At 41.1% G+C, this 26,406-nt stretch overlaps 1 protein-coding gene across 2 annotated transcripts in view; it reads right to left on the bottom strand.

The window, feature by feature from the left end:
* Window positions 1–451: 451 nt before the first annotated feature.
* Window positions 452–26,406, bottom strand: part of LOC120570277 (inactive dipeptidyl peptidase 10-like) — a 241,615-nt gene continuing 215,660 nt past the window's right edge. For both annotated transcript variants that reach the window (XM_039818541.1, XM_039818540.1), the window contains exons 13-26: window positions 20,587–20,694; window positions 17,887–17,978; window positions 15,824–15,871; window positions 14,665–14,786; window positions 12,517–12,561; window positions 9,815–9,913; window positions 9,653–9,722; window positions 9,147–9,341; window positions 7,354–7,408; window positions 7,031–7,130; window positions 5,665–5,723; window positions 4,373–4,445; window positions 3,987–4,060; window positions 452–2,123 (exon numbers count right to left, since the gene is read on the bottom strand). In XM_039818541.1, the coding sequence (XP_039674475.1) occupies window positions 1,986–2,123; window positions 3,987–4,060; window positions 4,373–4,445; window positions 5,665–5,723; window positions 7,031–7,130; window positions 7,354–7,408; window positions 9,147–9,341; window positions 9,653–9,722; window positions 9,815–9,913; window positions 12,517–12,561; window positions 14,665–14,786; window positions 15,824–15,871; window positions 17,887–17,978; window positions 20,587–20,694 (1,278 nt within the window). In that variant the 3' untranslated portion in view covers window positions 452–1,985. The remainder of the gene's footprint in view (window positions 2,124–3,986; window positions 4,061–4,372; window positions 4,446–5,664; window positions 5,724–7,030; window positions 7,131–7,353; window positions 7,409–9,146; window positions 9,342–9,652; window positions 9,723–9,814; window positions 9,914–12,516; window positions 12,562–14,664; window positions 14,787–15,823; window positions 15,872–17,886; window positions 17,979–20,586; window positions 20,695–26,406) is intronic.

The following is a 26,406-nucleotide window of genomic DNA, read 5'->3' as shown; positions in this document are numbered from 1 at the left end:
TAAGTTTGGAGACATTACCTTATTTAATCATTAAATTAATAAATATTTTTGTTGTATCTCTTTTCGATGTAGTAATTTGTAGACGGCCCTAAGCACTCGTCTAACTGCAGGTAGCAGCAGCAGCAACAGAGAGCAGAAGAGAGCAGGCAAGTGTTCATAAACTTCTGGTGTACTTACAAACTTTCCAATCCATCGTTTTATGAGTGCATAACCTGTTTGTACTAGTGTAGACCTGATTAATGCATGCAGGCAGTGTTGCGGCAGATAACTCTAAACAAGCAGATTTTTATTTCCATGTCCTAAGGCCATGACAGAATACCTCTACTATTTAATGTGAGCCAATGTAAAGAAACACATAAAATATTAAATTAAAATCTCAAACAATCAATAGTCGGACAAATGTAGCTGATTTGATTCTCTGCTCTAATGTGTGCTCTATCAGCAAAACTCGTTGTTTTTCATAGTCTTTTTATTTATTTATTTATAATCACCACTATAGGACAATCACAATAACCCCAAAAGCTCAACCCTGCCCTTTCCCTTTTAAAACAGCAAAAAAGAACAAGAACAAGCATTACAAAATCCATCCTAAGAAGAAAATCAACAGCTGAAAGGAAAACAGAAGAAAATGTACAAGACATCCAGGTCAAATCAATCCATCCCCATAGACTAAACTATCTATGAGATCTGACATCTCAAAAATATATTTATGTACACACTCTGCTGTATTGTACTGTACAAAATGTGACAACACTTGACACATTCCCTGTAGACATGCAAACACCTTACTGACACTGTAAAATTGTCCGTCTTAGTACACCCATTTTCATTAGTATCCACTGTAGTTAATTATTCTTTTCTTGAAATAACAGAATATCCAGAAATAAGGAAAATGTGTCTTGACTTCAAGAAAGCTCTTGAATCAGGTGGAGCCACGCTGAAAATCATCTCACACCCTTTTAGACATTTTAAGAAAACAAGATTTAATGACATATTTGGATGGCGAAGTTGCAGTGTGGCCTGAAACTGAAACTACTGTATGACCAATATCCATTATTTTCATATATAATTCATAACTTATTCATGACCATACAGCTGACGTGTTGTAACTGATACTAAACTGACTGCAGTGCTGTTTCTTGTGTACCTGAGTTGACATAGGTTAACATGACACTGCTATTGGATGACTACCACTGCCAGCAAGTAATATTACAGTATGTTGAACCTCATAAGGCATTGTACATGTCTACACAAGACCCCTGTCCAATAAAGTGTGACTTATAAAGACTGTTTTCATTTAGGGCGGGCGATGGCGGAGGGTTTCAGCAGGAAAAAACTTATTCAGGATCGTCTCTGTTGTGGTGAAGTTGCGTGACTTAATGTTTTTCACAGCCGATTGGAGCATTTCCTTGTGCAACAATACAACAACCAAAGGAGAGGTGAGATCTAAAGTGTACATCTGTGTTCTTTTCCTCCCAAGTGCTACCACAAAGGAGACTAACTTGGAAAATTTGAGTGAAGCTGCGAGAGAAAAAAGAACCATGCACTTGTGGATGACTACAGCCCAGAGAGCCTGCCAAAGATGGAGGCAGTCTTCTGTGCGCTTTGCCAAGAAACGGAGCATCCCAAAACTGAAATGACTTTATGCTAGAGGGCAGTTCCGGTCTCAAGTCCTGGCGTCACTGTTGTGTCCTTCAGTTATGTTTTTAACACATTTACACACATTTACACACACACACACACACACACACACATTTACACACACACACACACACACACACACACACACACACACACACACACACACACACACACACACACACACACACACACACACACACACACACACACACACACACACACACAGCAGCTCTAACCCAGTGCCCATGTCCCACCAAACACTTGGTCCAAACGTTAAAGGCCTTGACAATTTTTAGCAAAGTTCTTCAAGCTCTGCCCAAGGTCTGACCCTCAACGCCTCCCTCCTACTCCTCCTCCTCTTCTTCTTCATCAGGCACCGGTAGTAACTCCTCCTTAAGACACTCCCTGTAGAAGCTGGTCAGTGTTGCGTAAAGGTGCTGGCGACTCTGCTGAGACAAGAAATGGCCCTCATCTGGGTAGATCTGGTGGGTAAAACATAAGTAAATTAGGGGACAGAGGTTTGAAGACATTCAGAGTAGGCTCGGGGGGATAGGAGGCAGATGGGATATGTGACATGTGCTAGCTTTTATAGTTAAAGGGTCCAGGTGAGCTGTGCCAATCTTCTTCATGTGCTTTCTAAACAAAAGTGTAGGATCCATCATTTTACACAGAGGGGAGATCATTGAGGTAAAAACTAAATAACAATGGTCCTAATATGGAGCCTTGCGGGACTCCCATAGTAGAGGCCTTTGGCGATGACAATATGTTATCTACCCAAACACACTGGGTGCGATCTGAATATTTGTCATCTTTTTTGTATACTGGACTTACACTATTTCAGAACACAGGGAAATGAACATCATCTCATCCAACCGTCTTTTACTTTTGAATTTGATAAGAATAAAGCAGACTTGGCATTGTGGGTGGGCCTAAGAGGCTTGGGCCCACTTGTACGATTGGCCCATCCTAAATGACTGGGAGAGCATATTTTTTCGTAAACTTTCTTCCTCTTTCTTAACTGTCTTGTTAAAAGTCTATCTAGCTCACCCAGCAGTCAATCAATCTCTCTCTCTCTCTCCCTTCAATGAATCAACTTATATGATGGATCATCAACATGATAGAGAAGCTACTATGTTTCATTTTTGCACGACTTTGCAATGTGCGGCTTGTATTAAATACTAATTGTTGCAGGTAAGTAATGAGCTATCTCAGTATTGAAAATATTTAAAGAGTGTCATAGTCAACCAGGCATGTTATTTACTTTCCACAGCATATCAGTCATTTCTGTTTTAGTGAGACTACAAGCTGAAAACTGTCAAAGGAAGGCAAACAGTATTAACTTTTGTAATTAAAAGGGCCAGCCAAAATGGCTTTGGCCCAAAATTGAAATCCTGGTGCCGTGCCTGGAATAAAGTCCTTTAGTTTAACTTAGACTAATAATAAATTCAAAATGTAGGCTAATGCAGTTGTATAATTATTTACAACCACAGAAAAGTGGAATTCTCTAATAAATAATTTGCAACCACAAGGCTCTCGTTTTGAGGGATCCCATTTATCTTAAGTTCTGTTGCTCCACACTTGTAACTTTGTTTGAGAGACCCTTATAAAGCAGCCAAATGCCCAAATCTGTAGACCAAATAAATTTCTTTCAAGGCTGCATCTCTCGTCTTCAATAAATGCCAGAAGATGTAATAAAGCCAAGGTAACGTCTGTTTTCTATTGTGCTTCTGGGGCACAACTTTATGAGCTGCTTAAAGAAGTGTTACAAGGTCATTACAAGTGTGCACACAATCTGTACCACAGCGCACTGGCCATCGGGAGGCTTGGGAGATTTCCCGAATGGCCGGTCCATCACAGGCTGAACCGGCTTGGGGTCATATTTCAACTTTAGATGTCAGTTACAGGCGGGTGTATTATAACAGGTGACAGTATGGCCCTCAGCCATTACATGGGCCGGCCTGGTGCTCACATCTGAAGAAAGCGAAAAACTGAGCTCTGGCCCAGACATCAGACTGGGCCAATTTAATACTGTCAATTTAGTGGGGGGATGGGAGCAGCTGAACAAACCCCCTTCCAACTTTGACTGCTCTGCATTTTGCTAAAACTCTCTATTTATCTTTTATTTTGTTGAGATGATACACCGTCTCGCCTCATTGGTGTAAACCTGCAAGTTTTAGGATATTGCAGACCGGCACATAGTTGTACGTTTCTACTTGTCTCATTGCGAATCTTTGGTCTGAACATTATTTTGCATGTGTGGCATTGTACAAAACATGCATTTCCATCACTGTTTTGTAAAGTGCAGTATAGAGGGTATGCCATGGTGTTGTCTCTGCGATACTCACCTGCATTGAGTAGTTTGCTCCAACTTTCACGAGGTTCTTGATGAGCTCAGCAGTATGCTGGAAGTGGATGTTGGCTGGGAATAAAAAAGAAATAATAAAAAAATACATGTCAGCAAGATTTTAACTGAATTCTAACTAGGGAAAAAGAAAACATAATCAGATTCTGCATGATGAAAATATCTCAACAAATACGACATGCATGGTTAAGCAGTGAATGTTTTCCTCTGGAAATCCCAGCATCAATTTAGATAACCAATTTTTGGTTTTATCTTTTGAGTAAAAACCATTTGACTCATTACGTTCCAGGACTGCATGCTTCTTTGTGCTCAGCAGAGATACATTACAGATACAGTATTTTCATTCTATCACAGTTTATTTTATCTTACCATCTGCTGTGCCGTGCACTAGCATCAGTGTCTGGTCCCTAAGTGCTTGAACGTTCTGCAGCACACTGGAAAACTGCGAGGAAATCAGAAATAATAGATTGATATATATGCTAAATGGCATTGAAGAAAGCAATAAAAAGACAGAAGTATGATCAAATGAAAGCTGTTTGCATTATATCCTGATTACATGCATACACAACCACAGTCAGATTTGTCCAATATGAGATTTTCAAGTGATGAAGAATCTCCAATTGACACTATTTTCTATGCTTGGAATATCACCGCAAATTGTGAGGAAAAAGATGTAAAACCAAGGCTACATGCTACGCGGCGTCCACACAAGTGTTTTAGCTCCAGTAGCAGAACTAATCTCCGTCCATATTAACACGTCTGACAACACATATATCACATGACCATTCCCATACACTGGGCATGTCCATGCTGGTGTAAACACGAAGCAGATTGTCAGACATTACTCTGCGGTTGAAAATCATAGATGTATAAGTTGAAAATACAGAAAATACTTTGGAAAAAGAACAATGGTGAAAAGTAAGAGCAGGGATTTGCTTGCTTGAACGGACGACGAGGTGGAACTGTTACTGAAAGGTATGTAAGCCAACCTAACTCATAAGACTGACTGACTTGCGTCGTCGTTTCCAAAGGTCTCCGTTTGTGCCCGTCCAGACTACATAGCAACCCCCCGAGTTTTCAAACCAAAATGGGGGCAGCAGTGTTTAAAAATGTCTTTGTTTTAGGGGCTCGTCAGCGCTGGAGGAGTGTAGACTTGAGCTGTGAGCGTAGCAAAAGATATTAGTTTTTAAACCAAAACATTGTAGTATTGATGAAGCCCAAGTCTGCAGACAGGAAATGCAAAGCTGCAGTATACTGAAAGCAGTGAATTTGATGTGCTTGCAAAAAAAACCCAGTTTTGTTCTCCCCCCAATGCCTCTTTCCTATTGCTGTGGAAAACACCTCCGATACTGTAGCTAAACATCTTGTCTGTGCAGGAGCCCTGAGAGAGCCAGGCAACCCTTTTGCAGCAGCTTATAAAAAACCTCCGGCATGTGATCTGACATACCGGCGCACACAGTTACCAAAGAGAGATGAGTGGCAAAATCCTACGGAGCATGAAAAAAACACAGGATGAGGTGAAGCATTGCCGCCTCTGACTTTGATAGCAGCATTCAGTAACTGTGGGAGCTTAACTGGAGGTGTGTCACTGATGTCTCGGCAAGCCGCTTTCAAAGATCCACAGCAAATAAGTGTGGGGGTGGAGGGAGGTAAACACGTACCTGATATCTGTTGTCATCCCGTAATGGCATGCCAAGGTATCGCTCGGAGAACGCTGATGCTGTGCAAATGAGAAGTGATACAGTGTTAACAGTGTCACCGGTAGACAGTGTATCAGCTGCTGCTTATTACCTAAACAAAGTGGAGTACCTGTCATCCTGAGCCCAAATAAAATGCTTCCAGTGAAGAGAAAATAACACCTTGTGTGTGTCCTCTGTGTCATCTTAAGCCTAGTATAGAACGCTGTTTAATATGGTCTTTAGATGTGGTGCTAAAAGCTGAGATTCACCCATAGACTGTAAAAATAGCGGAGGTAATAATAATAATGATAATGTAATAATGTATACTTTATTAATCCCGCAAGGGGAAATTACAATGTTTTCACTCTGTTGTTGCACACATTACACACAGGCCTCAATTACACACACATGCTCAGTACCTATACATGCACTAATGGAGAGATGTCAGAGTGAGGGGACTGCCCATGGAAAGGCACCCTGAGCAGTTGGGAGTTCAGTGCCTTGCTCAAGAGCACCTTGGCAGTGCCCAGGAGGTGCACTGACACCTCTCCAGCTACCAGTCCACCACCATACTTTGGTCCATATGGGGACTTGAACCAGCCACCCTCCGGTTACTGATTGAGCTACTGCCACCCCAGCAGCAGTAGTAGTCTCGCATTGCTAGACCTTCTTCCACAGCGCTCAGTAGGAAGAGGGTCTGACTAGTCCACACAGCATTCTGGGATGGGAATGAAATTGGCATTTAGACCAATTGCAATCGTCATGGGCGGTGCTAAGCGCCGGACGGATCAACGGTGCCTCTGCAAAATAGCCTCAGGAAGGAACTTGTTTTTGTGGAACGTGTGTACGTTCAAAAGTTGTTTTAGTTGTGCAACAGAAAACTCAGATTGGACAGATAGTCTAGCTAGCTGTCTGGATTTACCCTGCAGAGATCTGAGGAGCAGTTCACCATAGTCCTAGTCCAAAGTAAAAATGTTTACTGAGGTAATAAATCAAGGCAGAAGTAGGGTCATTTTCTCGTAGACTTCTATAGAAACAGTCTTCTTTTTGGAGCCACTGGAGTCACCCCCTACTGGAAATTAGCATTTGCTTCACTTATCTGCCCGGAAGCTTTGTCTATTATTTTAACACTCCATAGATTTACCTCACTGTTATGGCAGGGGTGAACCGATACTTTATGGACAGAAAATATTTAGTTTAATCTCCACACAAACATGCCATTAATTTCTATACTTGAATGTTTTACTGATACTTGACACGCCAGATTGCAAATATGAAGACAGAAATAGAAAGAGTGTCAATTCAATGCAAACATGATGCAGGATTGATGGAGGGATTCTGTACTCACCATAGAGTTTCCAGTCTGTCACTGGTGACATCGCACATGCACATTTGAAGAGGCTGTCCGTAGACTTGAGCATCATTAATGTTATGTACGCACCATAACCCTGAGCAGACACACACAAACATTTATGGAACTTTGATGATTACATCTTTAAAGTTGTAAAATTCACTGGAAATTCAACCTCCTGAGACCTGCTTTAGTGGAATAAAAAAACTAAAAAACATGTAACAGCAATTATATTTTTGGTCAAGTAATATGCTTATGGCAAAAATTGACTGAGCATGAATTCATTTTACATCTTATTATAGACAGGAACATTGGCTCACCTTTCCAAACACTGCTATCCGTGTCCGATCAATATATGGAAATTTCATCATGAATCTGGAAATAAAAGCACATACCATAAATGAACTAAGGATTCAAACACATTCATATTATCTGATTCCAAAATAGCAGAATGTCACATGATCAATCTTATTTCACTTCATGACTTGTTAATATTCTTAATGCACTGTGTTTGCTGTATATTTGCACTTCAATTTGTGTCACAAGTCTTTCAGCAATCACATCTGGTGGAATTATGGAGATTTAGTGCGTGCAAATCATCTGGTAGAAAAAGACTGATATTGTACCCAACATCAGTAATGTTTGCTAATTAATGCAAACTAATGAGCAAATGTATTATGATGAGATTGATTTTTTAAAATAAGGTCACTCTAAGCTCTGTGACACTCCGCTGTAGCTCGAGGTTAGTACAGTAGAAGCGAACGTGGGCTCTAAAGAGCCAACTTCGGAGTAAAAAAACGCTCTTTGCTAAAACTGAAAAAGACACATTTATCGAATGACTCACTCTTACCTACAGCAAAGTGTTAAAGTGCTCATATTATGCTCATTTTCAGGTTCATAATTGTATTTAGAAGTTGTACCAGAATAGGTTTATGTGGTTTAATTTTCAAAAACAATTTGTTATACTGCACATTGCTGCAGCTCCTCTTTTCACCCTGTGTGTTGAGCTCTCCGTTTTAGCTACAGAGTGAGGCATCTCACTTCTGTTCCATCTTTGTTGGGAGTCGGACATGCGCAGTAAGTACTGCTAGCTAGTCAGTTGCAGAGCAGTGCCATGCTAGCAGCTAGGTGAGAATTATAACGTGTGTTACAAAGTGACGAGTGTTTGTCTCTGTTTGGAGCAGTTGGTGAACAGTGTTTTCTGTTGGAGATGGTAAGTCCCTTTGGGGTGGACTTTGGGCTTTTTCACTTTGTAAACTTATAACGTGCACAAAAAAAGATATATAACACAATAAAGGAAAGGGAAAAAGCCAAAAAGCATAATATGAGCACTTTAAATAACCTTTAAGAGCACCTCTCAAGTGATCATGTTATTAATCATATGTATGTTGTGTGAGGAATCAGGTTTAACCTACACCTGCCCCATTGCTCATGCTGTGAAAACATCTCAGTAATACAGTATTCTGCAAAAGCCTGTATATGATTGTACTGTACAATCTTTAAAATCAAATTGAATGTGTGTGAGGTCTTCAACGTATTGAGTCGCGATTAACAAATTAAACACATCACCTATGAAATAGGAAATTGGCTGACAATTGGCTGGAAATGAAAAGAAAACCAGCTGGAGCACGGAGAAACATTTGCAGCTGGTAGACGAGGCACATCACAGCAGAGGAAACACATAACAAGGGGAATGTAGTACCACATTGACAAGTGCGGACAATTAAGATGCATGAAAAGAGACTGCAAACAAAAGCAATGCCAGCTTTAGTCCTCTTGTTTGCACCTCCAAGGAATGATAAAAGCTGTGTGAATTTCAATCAAAAGTCTGTTTGGAGATAACAGCTAAGAAGAAAGCAGCAGCTGCGACATGATAAGACATAACACCACCATGTTAAAAATAAATGACATGTAATTATGCATATTGTTTCCGATCACATTGTTCATCCTGACCGATGCTGTGCTGTACAGTCACTCGAAAACATGAGTTTCAAAGTTCATCTGTATATATGTAACAATTATGAAGTGTTTTTAAGAGGATTTCATTAAATGTGTCGAGAAAAGAAAAGAAAAAAAAGATGCTTTAAAGAATAAAGCGAATTTGATGACGTACTCTACTGCTGCGATCTGATCCTGAACATCAACAGTCCCCAGTCTCTGGTGAACGTCATGCAGGACCCTCTGACCCTGGAAGCCGCTGCCCCGGCCGTCCAGACGAGCCACGATGACGCTGTCCGAGCTGACCAGCACAGAGTCCCAGCTCAGAGAGAAGAGGTCAGACACAGCCTGGCCACCAGGGGCGCTGTCGCTGAACACAGCACAGAACATACACAGGAAGAAACCTCAGAGACTCCCCAACACAGGCCAAACCCTTTTTTAAACTGCTAACAAACATACAGTTCCATTGTTTGGAACTGTATCACATGGGAAAGTAGGCGGGGGTGGAGAGAAAAAATACTCAGGGAATCGCCGATCCTGCTTCTGATTTGACAGTCTAAATCGAAAGCTCATTTTGGTCGATTGTCCATTTAAAATTGAAATTGTGACACCCCTAGAATTGATCGGTATGCATTTCTGACAAATTCTGCGGTAAATTGTGTCATTACAAACGGTACGTACATCAGCAACAGCAGTCCATAGTGACGGGACTCCGAGAAGTCTGGTGGATAGGAGATCTTCAACGGTAAATCTGTAAAAAGAAAAAAAAAAAAAAGGAAAATTGTATCACCAATTTATCTGTAATTCACAGTAACAGTATAGAAACCAATGCATTATTCTCACCAAAATGTTCTATCTGAACAGTTCTAAAGTCAGTCATCTGGATCCTTTTCCAATTCAAGGCTGCCTTCAGCAAAGAGTTGTTCCCAAGGATGTAGTAATCTGTAAAGGTGAGGAAAATGTGTTTAACGAATGATGGAGCCCAAGCGTTGCTGCCAATAATCAAGGTGTCGCTGCATACAAATGACCCATATTAACATGAGGCCTTGTCTTCGGAGCCTGTGATATAATGAGAGGAGATGGAGTCTCGTGGATGGTTTCTGACATTGTTTCATTCTGTGGTCAATTTAAATGGTTCGGGGAGATTAATACATTCCTGGATTCTGTCTCGTTGGAGTTTAACTGCTGCAAATGAAAGAGGCGGTACTAAATTGCAATACGTGATGAGACGGTAATATGAAATATGCAATCAAAGATTATAGTAAATAGTACATTTTTTTGGGGGGGGATTTGTAACTCACTTACAAAAAAATTGTAAAAGCTGGATATGGTTTGTGATTTGGGAGAGGAAACAAAATAATTTGCTGCTGACCCTAATTCAAACCATCATAATGACGGTCATTTGTACTACTGTTAAATTTGGATCAACAATCCTGTCAAAAGGTTCCACTTCTAAAAGGCATTTTACACACAGCCGCTTGCTCGTTTTGGCTGCAAAAACAGAAGCCCCTCCACATGTAATAAACAATGACCCTCTGGTATTTTTCCATTCAAGCCATCTGAGAAGCAGCTAAATGAAATGGAATTCATCCAGCACTTCTAATGGAAAACCCAAAATCAATAGACGCCTCATTATGAAACCGCCAGGGGTCTTGAGTTCCCAGCTGTGGATGGAGGTCCTATCCAAATAACTCTTGGCAAATTGCTTGCTTTTCTGCAGCGCAGCTGTTCAATTTTTAGAGGGGAAAAAAAAATCTACTGATAGACATTCAGGTATGGATAACAAGAAGAAGCATGTGTGTACTGTGAAAAGATGGAACAAATCCAGATTTGTTGACCAGAATCAACCCTATATGCTGTTGGCTCAGACATGACGGCAGTTTCAAAAACTCATCAACCCCCGATTCAAGTTTTGCCTTGACTACTGATTATAATATACAGACTCAGATCTCGGCTTCAGCAACCCCATCGATGCATGATGTGCAGTAAGGGGAGTAGTACAAAGTAGCTTTAGTTTATTTTAGTTTCAAAACCTTATTCAACAACCTAAAGAAATCCGCAGATCCCTAACCCTACCCAAAAACATCTCTTCTATAAAAGTCATTTTAGCAGCTTGACCTGTTGTGCTAACAAGCAGTAGCCAGAGCCGTAATGGCTTTTTCGTGTTTACTTCCAGCCAGACTCAGAGACAAGAGTTTGAAAGGATTCAAGGACAATCATGTTTACATGGAATGCTGTAGAAGCTCACGTAGACCACCCCACCCCTCATTTCCCCAAATCTCTACAGCTGAGTTGCAGAGTGCTAAGTTGGCATGACCCTTAAAGCCACAATATATAAGTCACACATTTACGGGAAACACACCAGGTTGAAATTAACTGGATTTATCCTTTAAAGGTCCCGTATTGTAACAAATGAGATTGTCTTTTTTCATTATAAAGCAAAAACAATAAAAGTATCAGGAGGGGGGGCTTAAAGAGACAGGAGCTAAAATGGAGCCTTTCAGAGAGAGGGTGAATACAGGTATATTCAGACAGACCGTATGAAAAAAGAATGTGTTTTTTTTTAACATTAAAGCATGAAAACATGTTCTAGTAGAAACACAAAAGAGAAGTATGAACCTGAAGTGAGCATCATACAGTATGTCCCCTTTAATGCCAGGATCAGACTACACAAATTCAGCTCCGATTTTGACGCGACAGACACGTCGCAGACACACTTTCAGAGTCGTGCCTGATTATGAGAGTCGGGACCGACGAATGTGCGTCTTTACCTCTTGTAGCGTGACATAATCAAAGATCAGCGATCTAACGTCTGGGACGCTTCACGACCAGAAAATCCAGCATGCCAGTATGTTTCGGTCTTTTTCCGCTTCCTTTGACGTTGACCAATAGGAGGAGAGAGTGACCTCCACCAACAGGATGAGAGAGTGCTGAGAGAGTTTGGAAAGCGGTCTCTTATTTTATATAAGTTTATAGTTTATAGATAGTATATAGTTCACCGAAATGTGTTTCTGAAAATAGAGAGATAGGCTATGCAGTTCAGATCGTCAACGGTCATTTTAAAAGATTTTCGTGAGTTATTGAAAGGCGTTAAGCCGAGCCGGCCGCTCCTCATTTGCATAAAGTAGCCTGGATTCAACTTAATGCAAATGAGGAGCGGGCGACTCAACGCCGCGCTTCTCCAAAGTCCCTGCAGCGGTACCAGAATGCATTGCACGGCTGCTCACATAGACAATGAATGGGAGGCGTGGAAACGACACCCACCAGCCGTAGTTGACAACTGCTTGTCCCACACCTCCCCAACGACCTAGGAACTTGCGCGTGATCTTGACGACAGTACGCGTTAATCGGTCGGGGGCTGGGCGCTGTCATACTTGTAGTGTTGCCACTCCTCCGTCCACGACAGACCAAGAAAGTCTGGCACTATGTCTGTCTAGGCTGACATAGGGACTGTCGTGAAAGACAGTAAACATTGTGTAGTCTGATCCTGGCATACGATGGTCATCACATACCCGTCATTCCCTAACACTAAATGGATCCCTTACTTGAATTATTGAGGCTGTGTAAGATCAGAGTAGGGGCTCCAGGACCTGAAAGGAAAAATAAAAGCTTGTGAGTGTAATTTAAACATTAACTGTAATTCTCACTGCAGGATGATGTTTGCTATGCAGATAGTGAAGGACAATTTCAAATGATCGAGTAAAAACATCTTCAAACTTTGCAAATAGAATTATTCTGTGCGACAAAGTTGCTCCTGTGAAGCAGCTACACAAAAGTTGAATGCAGGCAGCCGTCTTGTTTTCCCGATTTTTACGCCCACTTAACCTGTATCAATTAGGTGTTAAAGTTCACTCACATTGCCTCGCTAATAGCCTTAGACTGTCACATTAAGTCAGTTCCTTTTAACATCCTTTTGTAAAAATAATTAGTCAGCGAGGTCAGTAGGGTGGCAGGTTGGCTGAATAGCTCAGCTGCGGCTGAATTGCTTCCTTGGAGCATTCAAAACACACACCGCAAAGCCCACAATGCTCCTGCTCTACTGTCCTCGTACTGAAACACAAACCGTTGCTTGGACTTTAGTTCCTCTCTGGACGTACTGCTGGTAGACTGCATTAGCTTTGGCCTTTGCATTCTTCTACACTCACTTGTGTCACAGAGAGAAATGCTTCCTTTCAACACCAAGCCAAGTATTTTATGAGTGGAATTAAAAGGCTTGTGTTGTTCCTGATGAAAACCAGTGTCCGGATAAACATTGTCGGGTTTATGTGAACTTGGCCCTCCGAAGACAACAAGCTTTCTCCATTATTGTTTTTATTGCTTTTGGGAAAGGGAACAGTGTTATGGTCCAATTAATCACCACGCCAGAGCGCAAATGCTTCTGAGCATGCAGTACTCTCACCTGCTCCAAATAAATTGAAACCACAAACAACATTAAGAGTTACCCTCCATTAAACAAGCTACTCTCTGACCAATAACGCTACCTAAAAGTAATTATGCACAAAACAGCGGCCAATTGTTTAATTTAATGCCTCTCGTTTGGAACTGATGAGAGATGAATTTAAAACCGAATAGTCGGAGGGTGACAGATTACAACAGACAAACCCTGACATCTGCCAGATGATCTCAGAAAGAAAATGGCTGAATAAATTAGGAACATAAAACACAGTACAGCTCCCAATTTCACGCACTTTCGTTCACTGTGGCCGAGGCTGCCAGACAAGGTGCCACCTGCTCATCAGATAGACATTCACACACATTCACACACCGATGGCCGCGGCATCGGGGGCAATCCGGGGTTCAGTGTCTTGCCCAAGGAGACTTTGACACGGGACTGCAGGGCCAGGGATCGAACCACCAACCTTCCGATTGGCAGGCGACCGCTGACCACCTTACCACTACTACCCCTGGGTCTGTCTTAGCCATCGATCAATCTTGTCAGTTGACAGTAACGTGAACTTTATTCCTCCGTATTTCCTTCAAATGTCAGCTGATCATTTGTGACATAAATTGGAGAGACATAAATTGTCCGACAACACAGCAGCCAATTCAAATAATGTTTGAATTTACATACTGTATGAGTTTATTTAGTATTGAAAAAAGGACACCTATGCAACTCACTATTAGGCCTTGGATTCGCTGGCAGTTTGAGAAACCCTGTTTAGAATTTTAAATTTAAAACATGATATTTTACCAAATCTGCCTGGACCACTCTTTGAGAAATACTGCTCTAACTTAGTCTCGCTTTGCAAGACCCTCCTCCAAAGCACGCTGAAGGAGGGTCTGGCTACTCCACCTAGCATTCGGGGATGGGAGGAAAACGTGCTCTGGTTTATTGGCATTTCTTTAAACCAATCAGAATCATCATGGGAGGCGCTAAGCTCCGCACAGAGCCGCTGCAAAATAGTTGTGCGAGAGAAAACTCTGATTGGACAGATAGTCTAGCTAGCTGTCTGGATTTACCCTGCAGAGATCTGAGGAGCAGTCAAAATGAGTCCTCATTAATCCACCGAATTTAAAATTCCAACACAAAGAAAGCGGAAGGAAACGGAAAAGACATGCATCCAGCGGAATTTCCTGCGGCACCGGAGCAATCCCGGAAGTGGAACGTCAAGGATCTAGACCAGCTCTAACTTGAACAGGAGTTTAAAAGCAGACACAGGGAGAGCCTTAAATGAGGAAGTGTGATGGCCTACCTTTACAGCGGAGGATAATGTGCTGGTTTGCGGGGCTGATGTCAGCATCGAAGTACAGACAGTGAGCTTTATTTAGCTCGCATGTCAAACACCGGCGTGGGAACAGACCCACAGTTTTAACACTGCGGAGAGAAAGTACAACACTTTTTGAGTAAAAGATGGAGGCAAACGCTGGAATTACTTTTTTTCTTCTTATTGTGGTCAAACAATCCCTAAAATGGAACTTATCCAGCTAATTCCTGTGTAGTTACAGCTCTATGGCAAAGAACTGTATCATCAACATTGTCCAAAAGATATTTAAATATATAATATGAAATAATACAAATTTCTTCCAGGTAGACAAAATAGCAAAGCAGTGTAGAGTTAATTGAAAGACATTTCATTGTTTAAGTCACTTTTTACGCCAGCATTTGCTGGATCCGGCTTCTCCAATATGAGGGTTTGCTGTTTGCTGCTGTTTTCACTATTTTCTGTCATTTTATAGACCAAAAACGGGACATACACAGAAGATAAGATGGTTACACTTTACTTGAAGGTATCTACATAAGAGTGACATGACACTGTCATGAACGTGTCATAAACATAAACAAGTCATAAACGTTTATGACATAACGCTTCTTTTAGTAAGTGTCATTTGGTTTTTGTCATGACAAGTTTAGGTTAGGGTTAGGGTTCATGTATCATGACACTCTTATGTAGATACCTTCAAGTAAAATGTTACCGATAAGATATATATGAGACTTTGGAGACATAAACAATAACGGTTAGCAAGATAAATTCATTGCAGCTAATTAAAAGATGAAATAAAACCAGCGTATATTCACTGTTAATACAATGGTTGTTACTACAAAGCAATACAGAGCAGACATAACGTAAATACTGATGAAATATAATGAGTGAATTTAAATGATAATGTAAATGATTAAGATGAAAGAAACAACAACATAAAACGCAGTGTTGATATGCATGTGAATACATAATAGGTTAGCTATGAGGTGAAAAACAATATTGGATCATAATCATTGTTTTTGAGTATTATGGGCGGAGTTAAATCACGGGTCCAACACAAAAGGTTTTGGCAGCTTTCCAACCCATTACCAGGGTTAAGTACAACAGCTGTCCACAGCGAGCGCTGTATAATAACCTGGTCAAAACAAACCTGAAGAGTTGGCGTCTTCGTGGCGAGCCCTCTGTGCTGAGAAAATAACTGAAAACAATAAGAGCAAACCGACATGCTACATTAAACACTGGACTTCATTATCTCTTTCTTTAAGATGCATTCAATCTACCTTATGCAGAATCTACCTTATGCATTATGATTATTTCCCTTTGAGGTTGCTTTCAAACCTGAGCAGTTCGGTCCGTTTAAACTGATCTGTCGGATAGTCTGGTTGGTTTGGGGCGGTGTGAAAGCTCATTCAAACTCTGGTGCGGACCAAACAACCAAACTCAGGTCCGCGTGAAAAAAGGGGACTCGGTCTCAAGTGCTCTAGAGTTCAGTTCACCTCAGGTGAAAATGCGATGTGACCCAAATACAGGAAGTGAACCAAAAAAACAACAACATGCATTTACTAGCCTGACATTTCAACCTTGCACACAATTTACAGACTTATATTTGATTTAAGGGATGATAACTTCCAGATCCATAACCTAATAAAGCCATAGAACGCTGGACATCTGTGGCTCTTTTTGCCCACTGTCTGTCAGCTGCTCACATTGTTCACCTTCTTCTAAAATATTAGAAACACTAAAGCAGAGCCAGAAAACCCAAGACGTTATAAATTTGGTGTCTCTCCATTATTTCAGAGACCAGAAGCGTCGGCGAGTTTCACTCAGATATTCTGTCCAGTAAACAAGCAACCGTTTTGACCGCATGACCTATGTTTATAGTGTTTGGTGTGTTCGACAAAGCGCAGTGTGAACGTTTGTGAATGCAAACCCAACCAAATGAAAAATGCAACAATGTTGCAATGTCCAACCGACTTATAGATGTGAAAGCGCCTTAAAGGTCCCATGACATGGTGCTCTTTGGATGCTTTTATATAGACCTTAGTGGTCCCCTAATACTGTATCTGAAGTCTCTTTTATATAGACCTTAGTGGTCCCCTAATACTGTATCTGAAGTCTCTTTTATATAGACCTTAGTGGTCCCCTAATACTGTATCTGAAGTCTCTTTTATATAGACCTTAGTTGTCCCCTAATACTGTATCTGAAGTCTCTTTTATATAGACCTTAGTGGTCCCCTAATACTGTATCTGAAGTCTCTTTTATATAGACCTTAGTGGTCCCCTAATACTGTATCTGAAGTCTCTTTTATATAGGCCTTAGTGGTCCCCTAATACTGTATCTGAAGTCTCTTTTATATAGGCCTTAGTGGTCCCCTAATACTGTATCTGAAGTCTCTTTTATATAGACCTTAAGTGGTCCCCTAATACTGTATCTGAAGTCTCTTTTATATAGACCTTAGTGGTCCCCTAATACTGTATCTGAAGTCTCTTTTATATAGGCCTTAGTGGTCCCCTAATACTGTATCTGAAGTCTCTTTTATATAGACCTTAGTGGTCCCCTAATACTGTATCTGAAGTCTCTTTTATATAGACCTTAGTGGTCCCCTAATACTGTATCTGAAGTCTCTTTTATATAGACCTTAGTGGTCCCCTAATACTGTATCTGAAGTCTCTTTTATATAGGCCTTAGTGGTCCCCTAATACTGTATCTGAAGTCTCTTTTATATAGACCTTAGTGGTCCCCTAATACTGTATCAGAAGTCTCTTTCCTGAAATTCAGCCTTGGTGCAGAATTACAGCCACTAGAGCCAGTCCCACAATGAGCTTTCCTTAGGATGTGCCATTTCTGTGTCTGTAGCTATTGAGGAGGAGAGGGCGGGGCAAGGTGGAGGGTGGGGGTGTGGCCTTGACCAACTGCCACTTTTCTCGTTTGAAAGCCATGATGTCTCTCTCCCATGGGTTGGCCAAAGCAGAGAAAGGGGAGGTAACCTTGCTCCTTATGACCTCATAAGGAGAAGATTCCAGATCGGCCCATCTGAGCTTTCATTTTCTCAAAGGCAGAGCAGGATACCCAGGGCTCGGTTTACACCTATCACCATTTCTAGCCAATTGGGGACTATAGGCAGGCTGGGGGAACGCATATTAATGTTAAAAAAACCTCATAAAGTGAAATTTTCATGCCATGGGACTTTTAAGAAATGTATGTAGACTTACAGGTTGTCCGTGTTCTCATCATAGGCAACGATCCTGGTCACCTCCCAGTTCCCTGAGGTGAGATGTCGGACTTCATTTTGATCTGCTCTGAACTGAGAGAAACAAAAGAAGATGAGTATAGGTCATGTGTTGCAACGTCTAATCATGTTGCTTCTGTATGCTCAGTTCTGGTTGTGTGCTGTGTATTTGAAGCTGTCCATACCAGAAACACTTGCTCAGTTGTAACTGAGAGTGGGTCTGGGGAAGGTTCATTCAAAGCCCATTTCCAAAGGTTGCGTCACCAACGGACGCCGCTCAAATGCCTCTGGGCGCAATTGGATAGTCCCTCAACCAATCAGACCAACGATTCGGGTAACGTAGCAGCGACAGCGGCATCAACGGGTTGCTGCGCTTGGGTGGCCGTCATGTTGAATGTTAACAAAAAGCTGCTCGCCGTCGCTGCGCTATCGTCATCATCGTGTAAAGCCCGCCTCAACGATTGTGATTGGTGTAAAGCCCGCCTTAATGGGTGTGATTGGTGCCTCGATTTGGAGAAATTGGAAATGGGCTTGAATGGGCTCTTGGTCCAGACTGACTTGCAGAGCAAATCTCAAATTTGCCGGAAGTTCGTCAGGGTTTTCCCAGGCTACAGAAACACAGCAGCATCAGTGGCTGAGGTGTTTAAATGATGCCCTATGTGTATGCTTTCTGAACGAGAACCTCTTGAATTCATATGTGAGAATAATGACATTTCAGCATTACTGTGTTATATTCAGTGGTGTAAATGGGGGCAAACACCTTGGAACGCTGTTCCAGGAGTAAATGTTGTGATGGAACGGTGTTCCTTTTCAGATTCAAAAATAGAGTCATTGTTATGTTTTTTTGGGTAAATCGTTTATAACCCTTTTACCATTTTTTGCAGTTTTATTTTCCCACAGTGTACTTGCACGCAGCGCAGATGCTTTGCTGCTTGTTTTCAGACACAACAGACCACCTGGGGACAAGCAGGTAGGATGAAGCTCCGGCTCGCATTTCAAATTTCTTTAAACTTCAGTGATGTCTTTGAGATGTTGAGTCTAGTTTGCAATGTAAGCAATCCTCTCCAGACTTGAGGAGATGCGCCCGAGAGGCCGCAGCAACATCCGGCCAAGACGGGCATTTATTACTTTGCCGCATAACGCTCTGATTGGTTATTTTCACGTTACGCCCAAACCACACCTAGCTACTTCAGACCAACCCATTTAAGATTTGCGTCGGGCGCAAGAGTCATTTATCCCGCCGGTATAACAGCGCCCGAGATCCGCCCACAAAGCTACTTGCGTTTGGGGTTTCATACTTGCGTTTCAGATCATTAAAATAGGGCCCATGATGTGACTGCATACAAAGATGATAGAAATAAGCAACTGATTGCAAAAAGACACAGACTCAGTTTTTGGCGATGCAAATTGTGTTGAAAATGTTTGCTTATCCATATTTGCTCAAATGTATTCTTACCTAGAGGCTGTTTGAATTAATAGATGTACAGCAACAAGAGGTAAACCACTAAACACTCACGGGCACGCACACACACACATACACACAATAGTTGCCATGGTGCCAGACAGTACATTGGCTGTTTAGAGCAAATTAACATAGACTGTACAAACACTCCAGGCAAAATATGCTTTGCAATCAGTGTGAACACACCTTTAGGGAAGAGGCTGGGAGAATGGTTGGGTGTGCAAAACACTTGATTATTCTTTTTCAAGATAAAATCCTGTAAAATACTTGTTGTGTTGTTTTTTGGAAACTATGTTGAATATGCTGTTGCTGGCGTGTGTCGAATCTTATTCTAAGTGAGCCTCTTCTCCAGGTTATATACGGTGGGGAATTGTAAAATCTTTATTGAATGGATTAATCAACATTTCTGTGATTTATGCACTGGAGATCCCAGTTCACACCATCTTAATATTTTGAATGTGAATAAATTACCATTGTGTTATTTAATTGTTATTTATCTTTGTATAAAATGAATTGTCATACTGTGACACCAGGGTTTTACTTTTCATTTGTCTGGGGAAGTTATTGCAGTAGATGTGAGGGAGTGTGTAGCGTGGCTCCTTTAATCTCTTTTTAAACACTTTTATTCCTTTTCATTTCCTTTTAAATAACCAAACTGTGCCCCTCGCGCCCATCATGGACACTACGTTTTAACCCAACCCAAACCTTAATCATAGAAGTGAAAGGTCAGATAACGACCATATGAATTATCAGTTAGCCATGAGGGTCGTTTTGAACCATCCAAATACGATGTTATCACTGAAATATGAAGACCTGTTGGCACATTAGTTTTTACCTCATACATTGTAGAAAAATAAATCAGGTCTGACAAATTCATAATGACCTACACTGGCACACCAAATAATGTATTCATCCAAAAACTAAAGCATGCATTTTAATATTGGGAATGTGTTTCAATAATTGGAATAAAATCTGAGGAGCCTGTGCTAAGAACAGCAGAGAATTATGGCAACATCTAAAAATTGGTTCAACAATAGCATGACAAATAAGGGCTGCTATGAGTCATTTTAAACTATTTGAGAGTATGCACCCAGCTACATAACATAACAGCTCTATTAAAGCTCTGGCAGCACACAACATCCATCCTGTTAGAGTCCTTTGGGTTGTGAAAACTGTGGCCGCATCAACTTAATGGGAAGTGAGTATAAACTGGACCTTCACCTGTGTGGTGAACATGGCGATGTGATGAAACTCTCCACGTCCTCCTTGTTTGACCGGGACAGTCAGGAAGAATCTGCTGCCATCTTTGGAGAACACCGGTTCTTGGTTCTGCAGAAAGCAAAGATGGATGAACTGGAAGCATATATCACCTAGCTACATCAGAATGAATCAATGAAGACATTCCTATTAACGGTGGGGTGTAAACAATAGACAGGAGACAGATTTTCCAACCATGTCTGATTTTTACTTATCCCGTTTTTAGAGGCTTGCAATATGTTTACGCTTGACATCAACAGCATGAATAAATGGATTAAAATTATGAGTGATGTGCAAATGGCCACTACAACTTTTTCAGCCTGAAAGTAATAATCCGCTATGTTTTTATAGGAATAAATGTCTTTTTTGCTACTGTTCAGAGTGCTGTTACACTGAGTGGGTGAACCCTTTTACAGGAAGTGAAATGGGTGGTTAGCATGACCAGCAGAGAGAAAAGTGCACCATTTACAATTTCCTGAAACTAACGTAACACACAAACATCAATTTACAAGTTATTTGACAGCTATAGTTACTAGTGTGGACTTGCAACAGATTCTCGCTCCCATTTCGTAAAACACGGAGGCTTGGTCAGGTGACTTTTGCGTTGTTATTGACGCTAAAAGTCTCCTTTAGTTTTGTTTAACCCATCCACCACTCCAACCAACCTCCCTATGCGGATTTTCGGCCTTTCATACTACTTACTACCGTAGTTGCTCCTAATGCTACGTCATCTTCAAACCCTGTGTAGCTGCTGCTCTCCCCGGTGCGTTCTACAAAAACACGCTGAAGGGCGCTTTTTGCGTTACTTCAGACACTGACAGCCACTGTCCAAACGTCCGTATTTTACGAGTTCGGAGTGAGAACGGGTTGGGACTTGGCTTATGGACCGGAGGGGGGGTGGTTCAGGTCTGTGCACGGACCAAAGTGTGGAGTGTGGACTGGAACGTTGCCCATTAAGCAATGCACCAAGCCCCAATTGCGCTGAGGGCCGACATATCTCCGTTAATGTGTGCCTATAGCTCCTGTGTGAGCATGTGTGTGTACTTCAGGCCTACAGTAGGTGTATAATGTAACAACAGAAGTGTCAAATTCAATTTCCTCAAGGAGAAACAAGACTGAAATGCTGGTTACACATGAATAATCTATTGATATAAAATATAACAATGACCTGCCCACATAATGAGTATGGTAACACTTTATGTTAAGGTACACATATTCACCATTAACTACTTGCTCATAAGCATGTATAGTAATAGCATATTTGCTCATAAGGCAGTTATATTATAAAGCAGTTATTAGGTAAGGGTTATCAGGAATTACTGGACGACGGGGAGGCCGCCACTTATACCATGGTTAATAGCAAAAAACATGAATTAATATATTTCTTTTTGCGATCAAAATCAAATTTTTTTCAAACATTAACTTAGGTTCCCAGGTAAAACCCAAGGTTTTGACTAATACCAAGGAACCTAATACATTACTGAACTTAGAATTACTTCATTTGGAGTTATTTGGACATTATTAACACTCCTAGTTCTGTGTTTTATTACATTAGAAAGCCAATGCTGAGCCAAGAATATTAAGATCGTAAATCATGATGAACAACGTCCTTACTTATTATCAACCCGCAGGAATTCCAAGGTTATTGAGGGAAAACCCTTAGTTAATGGCCTAGTAGATGTATGGTCATGCTGAATAAGGTATTAATACATGATAATGACATAACAAGCCGGGCCAAAGGAATTGGAATTGTCGGCATATTTATTTATATATATAAAAAAAAAAAACTCAGAATGTTAACACATGTTAAGCAGAAAATGGCATGTTAAGCGGAAAAACAGTCCGCTCAATTCCGCAGATTTTCAGTCTGTATCACTGCTGAAAACTACAAAAACATCTGCAGATTCTGTTTGGGTCTGCTAATAAGGAGCCAATATGCTACTAACATGCATACCAATAATTAACTAGTTAATGATGAATATGCGTACCTTAATAGAAAGTGTTACCATTAGTATTTTTAAGTACATTCCATTAATGAGATTTACATGCTTTTAAAGTAAAATGTAAGTACAATTTTGGATAAAGGACTTTCACTGGAGTATTTTTCCTTTGTTGAATTGCTTCTTTGCTACTAATATAACATATACAATCACCATGGAACAGAAAATGAAAGTACTGGACATTTTTAGATAACATTAAATTCATTAGATATGTGAAGCCAAACCTTGCACATATTCCTGCTGTGCATTGAGGAGATGCATAACTGAGTGGTTTAAATTTAGTTCATTAAGTTTAAATTTGTGAAATTCACACTGGAGACACGCACGCACACGCACACACACGCACACGCACACACACACTCTGCACTGACACAACCTCACAGTCAGTAAATGAGCATTTCGCAGATTAGCACCTTAACATAGACTAGCAGCTCTGTGTGCCAAGATGGCCAAGAAGTGCTTAAATTAGCTAGCGCTACAGCTGAACATGTCCGGCTGCAGGGCTATATGATCAAATACTGCTAGAAACCTTCTCTCCTCTGCCTCTCCTGCTTCCCAAGTAAATAAAATATTCTTTAAATGAGAGTAAACTGAACTCTCTGCTTTGGAAATAAATAGATGAATAGAGCCATATCTAAATGGAACAAGTGGTACAGTATCAAGTTTAAGCCTTGCTGGCTTTTAATAAGATGCCAGGTTATTGAATTTCCATGGCTCTTGACATTACTACACAAGCAGGATTGTGATGATTTAATAAGTACATTTTACATAATAAGTACATTTGACAGTGCAGTCGTGCTTTCCAGAGCGATTTTTGAACATTTCCTGGATGTGGTATATACATTGCATGGAAACACTGATTCAAGTGGCAGCTGGGTTCATGTACACCCATGTACACCCAATGCACTTCAGTATCTCCAAGGAAGGCTCTATTCTATGCTCTGAAATCCGACAGATGATAAAGAAGTCACAGGTCAGGGTTTCATCTGCTGGAGAGAAAGACTCAAGGGGCCGAGGAGTCCTTCTTGCTGCAGCTCAGCCTGTGTTTGCATCATCAGGTGTGGGATTTCAGGGATGAATATAGCCTTCCTTCATGACACAGCGAAGAAGTATGGAGCAGATAGCTTAGAAATATGTAGAGATGAAGTGGAAAATTGGTGAAGTAGTCCTTTTGTCGCATCATTTAAAAGACACTGAGATAGAGATGACTGACAACAAGTGAAACTACAGCACTGGAGCACATGCTTTCCAAAATATTAAGTACAGAGCCCACTTTTTGGACGGCTCTGGTTCCGGAGGTGATTTTCCTCACTCAATGTCTCCATTGACATTTCATTAAATGCCTATAAAAAGAGTTTTAGGCCTGGAACCAAGCCAACCAGTTCCGAGATGAATTGTGTCTCGGCATGGGGATGGTATGAGATTCTGATGGTACAATAACCCTCAGCAAAAATATCACAGTTTCACTGCGGTATTGCAATTGCAGCTTTAAAAAGTCTTATTTTGAAATGTCTGGGTAAAAAATTACTTTATTCCCATTGAACACAATGTATTTTATCTTTGAACACACTGGCAGGCAGAGGGATTTCTAAACTGCTCTTTATGTCCTTGACCACTCATAAAAAAACGCTCATACATTAGGAACGGTGTGACAGAAAATTTTAGTGGTTTTGAAACAGTGACTTTTTCAAACCGCGGTATACCTTGAAACTGGTAACCAGCCCATGCCTAATCGTCACCATAAAACATTTTTTTCGGTGGAAAATATCATTTTGAAAACGGAAAAAAGGCATAGGTGCAAGACTGTGTACAGAAACAATTCAATGGAGGGCGCCCGGATAGCTCAGTTGGTAGATTGGTAGGTTTACTCCTCGACGCAGCGGGCCTGGGTTCGACGCCAACCTGTGGCCCTTTGCTGCGTGTCATTCCCCCTCTCTCTCCCCTTTCATGTCTTCAGCTGTCCTGTGAAAAATAGAGGCCTAAAATGCCCACAAATAATCAATGGTAGCAGCTCACTACACTAAGAAATATCTGTGAATCAAAAGTTGTATTTTAACAAAAATGTCCATAGAATGTGATTCACAGTTGTATTTAAAGCTTTAGTGCGTAACGTTTTGATATTAAAGGTCCTATGACATGCTGCTTTTTGGATGCTTTTATATAGGCCTCAGTGGTCCCCTAATACTGTATCTGAAGTCTCTTTTATATACACCTTAGTGGTCCCCTAATACTGTATCTGAAGTCTCTTTTATATAGGCCTTAGTGGTCCCCTAATACTGTATCTGAAGTCTCTTTTATATAGGCCTTAGTGTTCCCCTAATACTGTATCTGAATTCTCTTTTATATAGGCCTTAGTGGTCCCCTAATACTGTATCTGAAGTCTCTTTTATATAGGCCTTAGTGGTCCCCTAATACTGTATCTGAAGTCTCTTTTATATAGACCTTAGTGGTCCCCTAATACTGTATCTGAAGCCTCTTTTATATAGACCTTAGTGGTCCCCTAATACTGTGTCTGAAGTCTCTTTCCCGAAATTCAGCCTTGGTGCAGAATTACAGCCACTAGAGCCAGTCCCACAATGAGCTTTCCTTAGGATGTGCCATTTCTGTGTCTGTAGCTTTAAATGCTATTGACGAGGAGAGGGGGGGGGGCCTCGCTTGTTTGAAAGCCATGATGTCTCTCTCTCATGGGTGGGCCAGATTCTCTGGGCGGGCAAAGCAGAGAAAGGGGAGGTAACCTTGCTCCTTATGACCTCATAAGGAGAAGATTCCAGATTGGCCCATCTGAGCTTTCATTTTCTCAAAGTCAGAGCAGGATACCCAGGGCTCGGTTTACACCTATCACCATTTCTAGCCACTGGGGGACCATAGGCAGGCTGGGGGAACTCATATTAATGTTAAAAAACCTCATAAAAGTGACATTTTGATGCCATGGGACCTTTTATGAACCTTCGTTAGATTCAAGCCATTGCCAAATGAGTTGCTATATATTAAGACTATCAGCTCCACACAACTCTCTCTGGATTTCTCAGTATGACTATGTTCAGAAGATTGTATCGTCCGGTGACTTTTCCGCGCAGAAACTCGAGTGAAGATAATGACCTCTTCTGAAGAGTCCAACATTTTTTTTTAATCCTCCGTGTCCTCCTTGGTTACAACCAACTGTGCGGAGGGGGGGGGGTCATGGAAGGCTTGTATCATGTGGACTTGCCAACAGTTTTCTTGTCATTACTTAGAATTCCTCATGGGGGTGGCAGAAACTACGCACTATAGCTTTAAAGTGATGGTTCGGAGTAATTTCACCCTAGGGTCCTTTGCACCATGACCTCGAGCCAAACACCCCCCCAGAAGCTTTTTTCACCTGGGTCTAACATTGGGAGAGTTAGCGTAGAGTAGCGTTAGCCGCTGAATAGCTTAGCGCAGAGGCTAATGGATCCGAAGTGTCTCTTAACATTACCCCACTAATAATGCCCGAAATGATACCAAAGGTCTACACTAGTATATATAGGTTATGCACTCATAAAACGATGGATTGTAAAGTTTGTAAGTACACCAGAAGGTTATGTAAATAACACTTGCCTGCTGGCTTCTGCTCTCTGCTGTTGTTGTTGCAGCTGTAAGACGAGTGCTTAGGGACATCTACAAATTACAACACCGAAAAGAGATGCAACAAAAATATTTTTTAATTTAACTTATTTTTTAAAGTAAGTGCTGTAATATAACTAGCAGGAGACAAGTAATAATTGAGGTAAGTTTGGAGACATTACCTTATTTAATCATTAAATTA

The sequence above is a fragment of the Perca fluviatilis genome, chromosome 12, assembly GCF_010015445.1.
Source record: "Perca fluviatilis chromosome 12, GENO_Pfluv_1.0, whole genome shotgun sequence".
Lineage (NCBI taxonomy): Eukaryota > Metazoa > Chordata > Actinopteri > Perciformes > Percidae > Perca > Perca fluviatilis.
The sequence above is the reverse complement of the archived record's forward strand: the minus strand, read 5'-3'. Positions and strand labels throughout refer to the sequence as shown.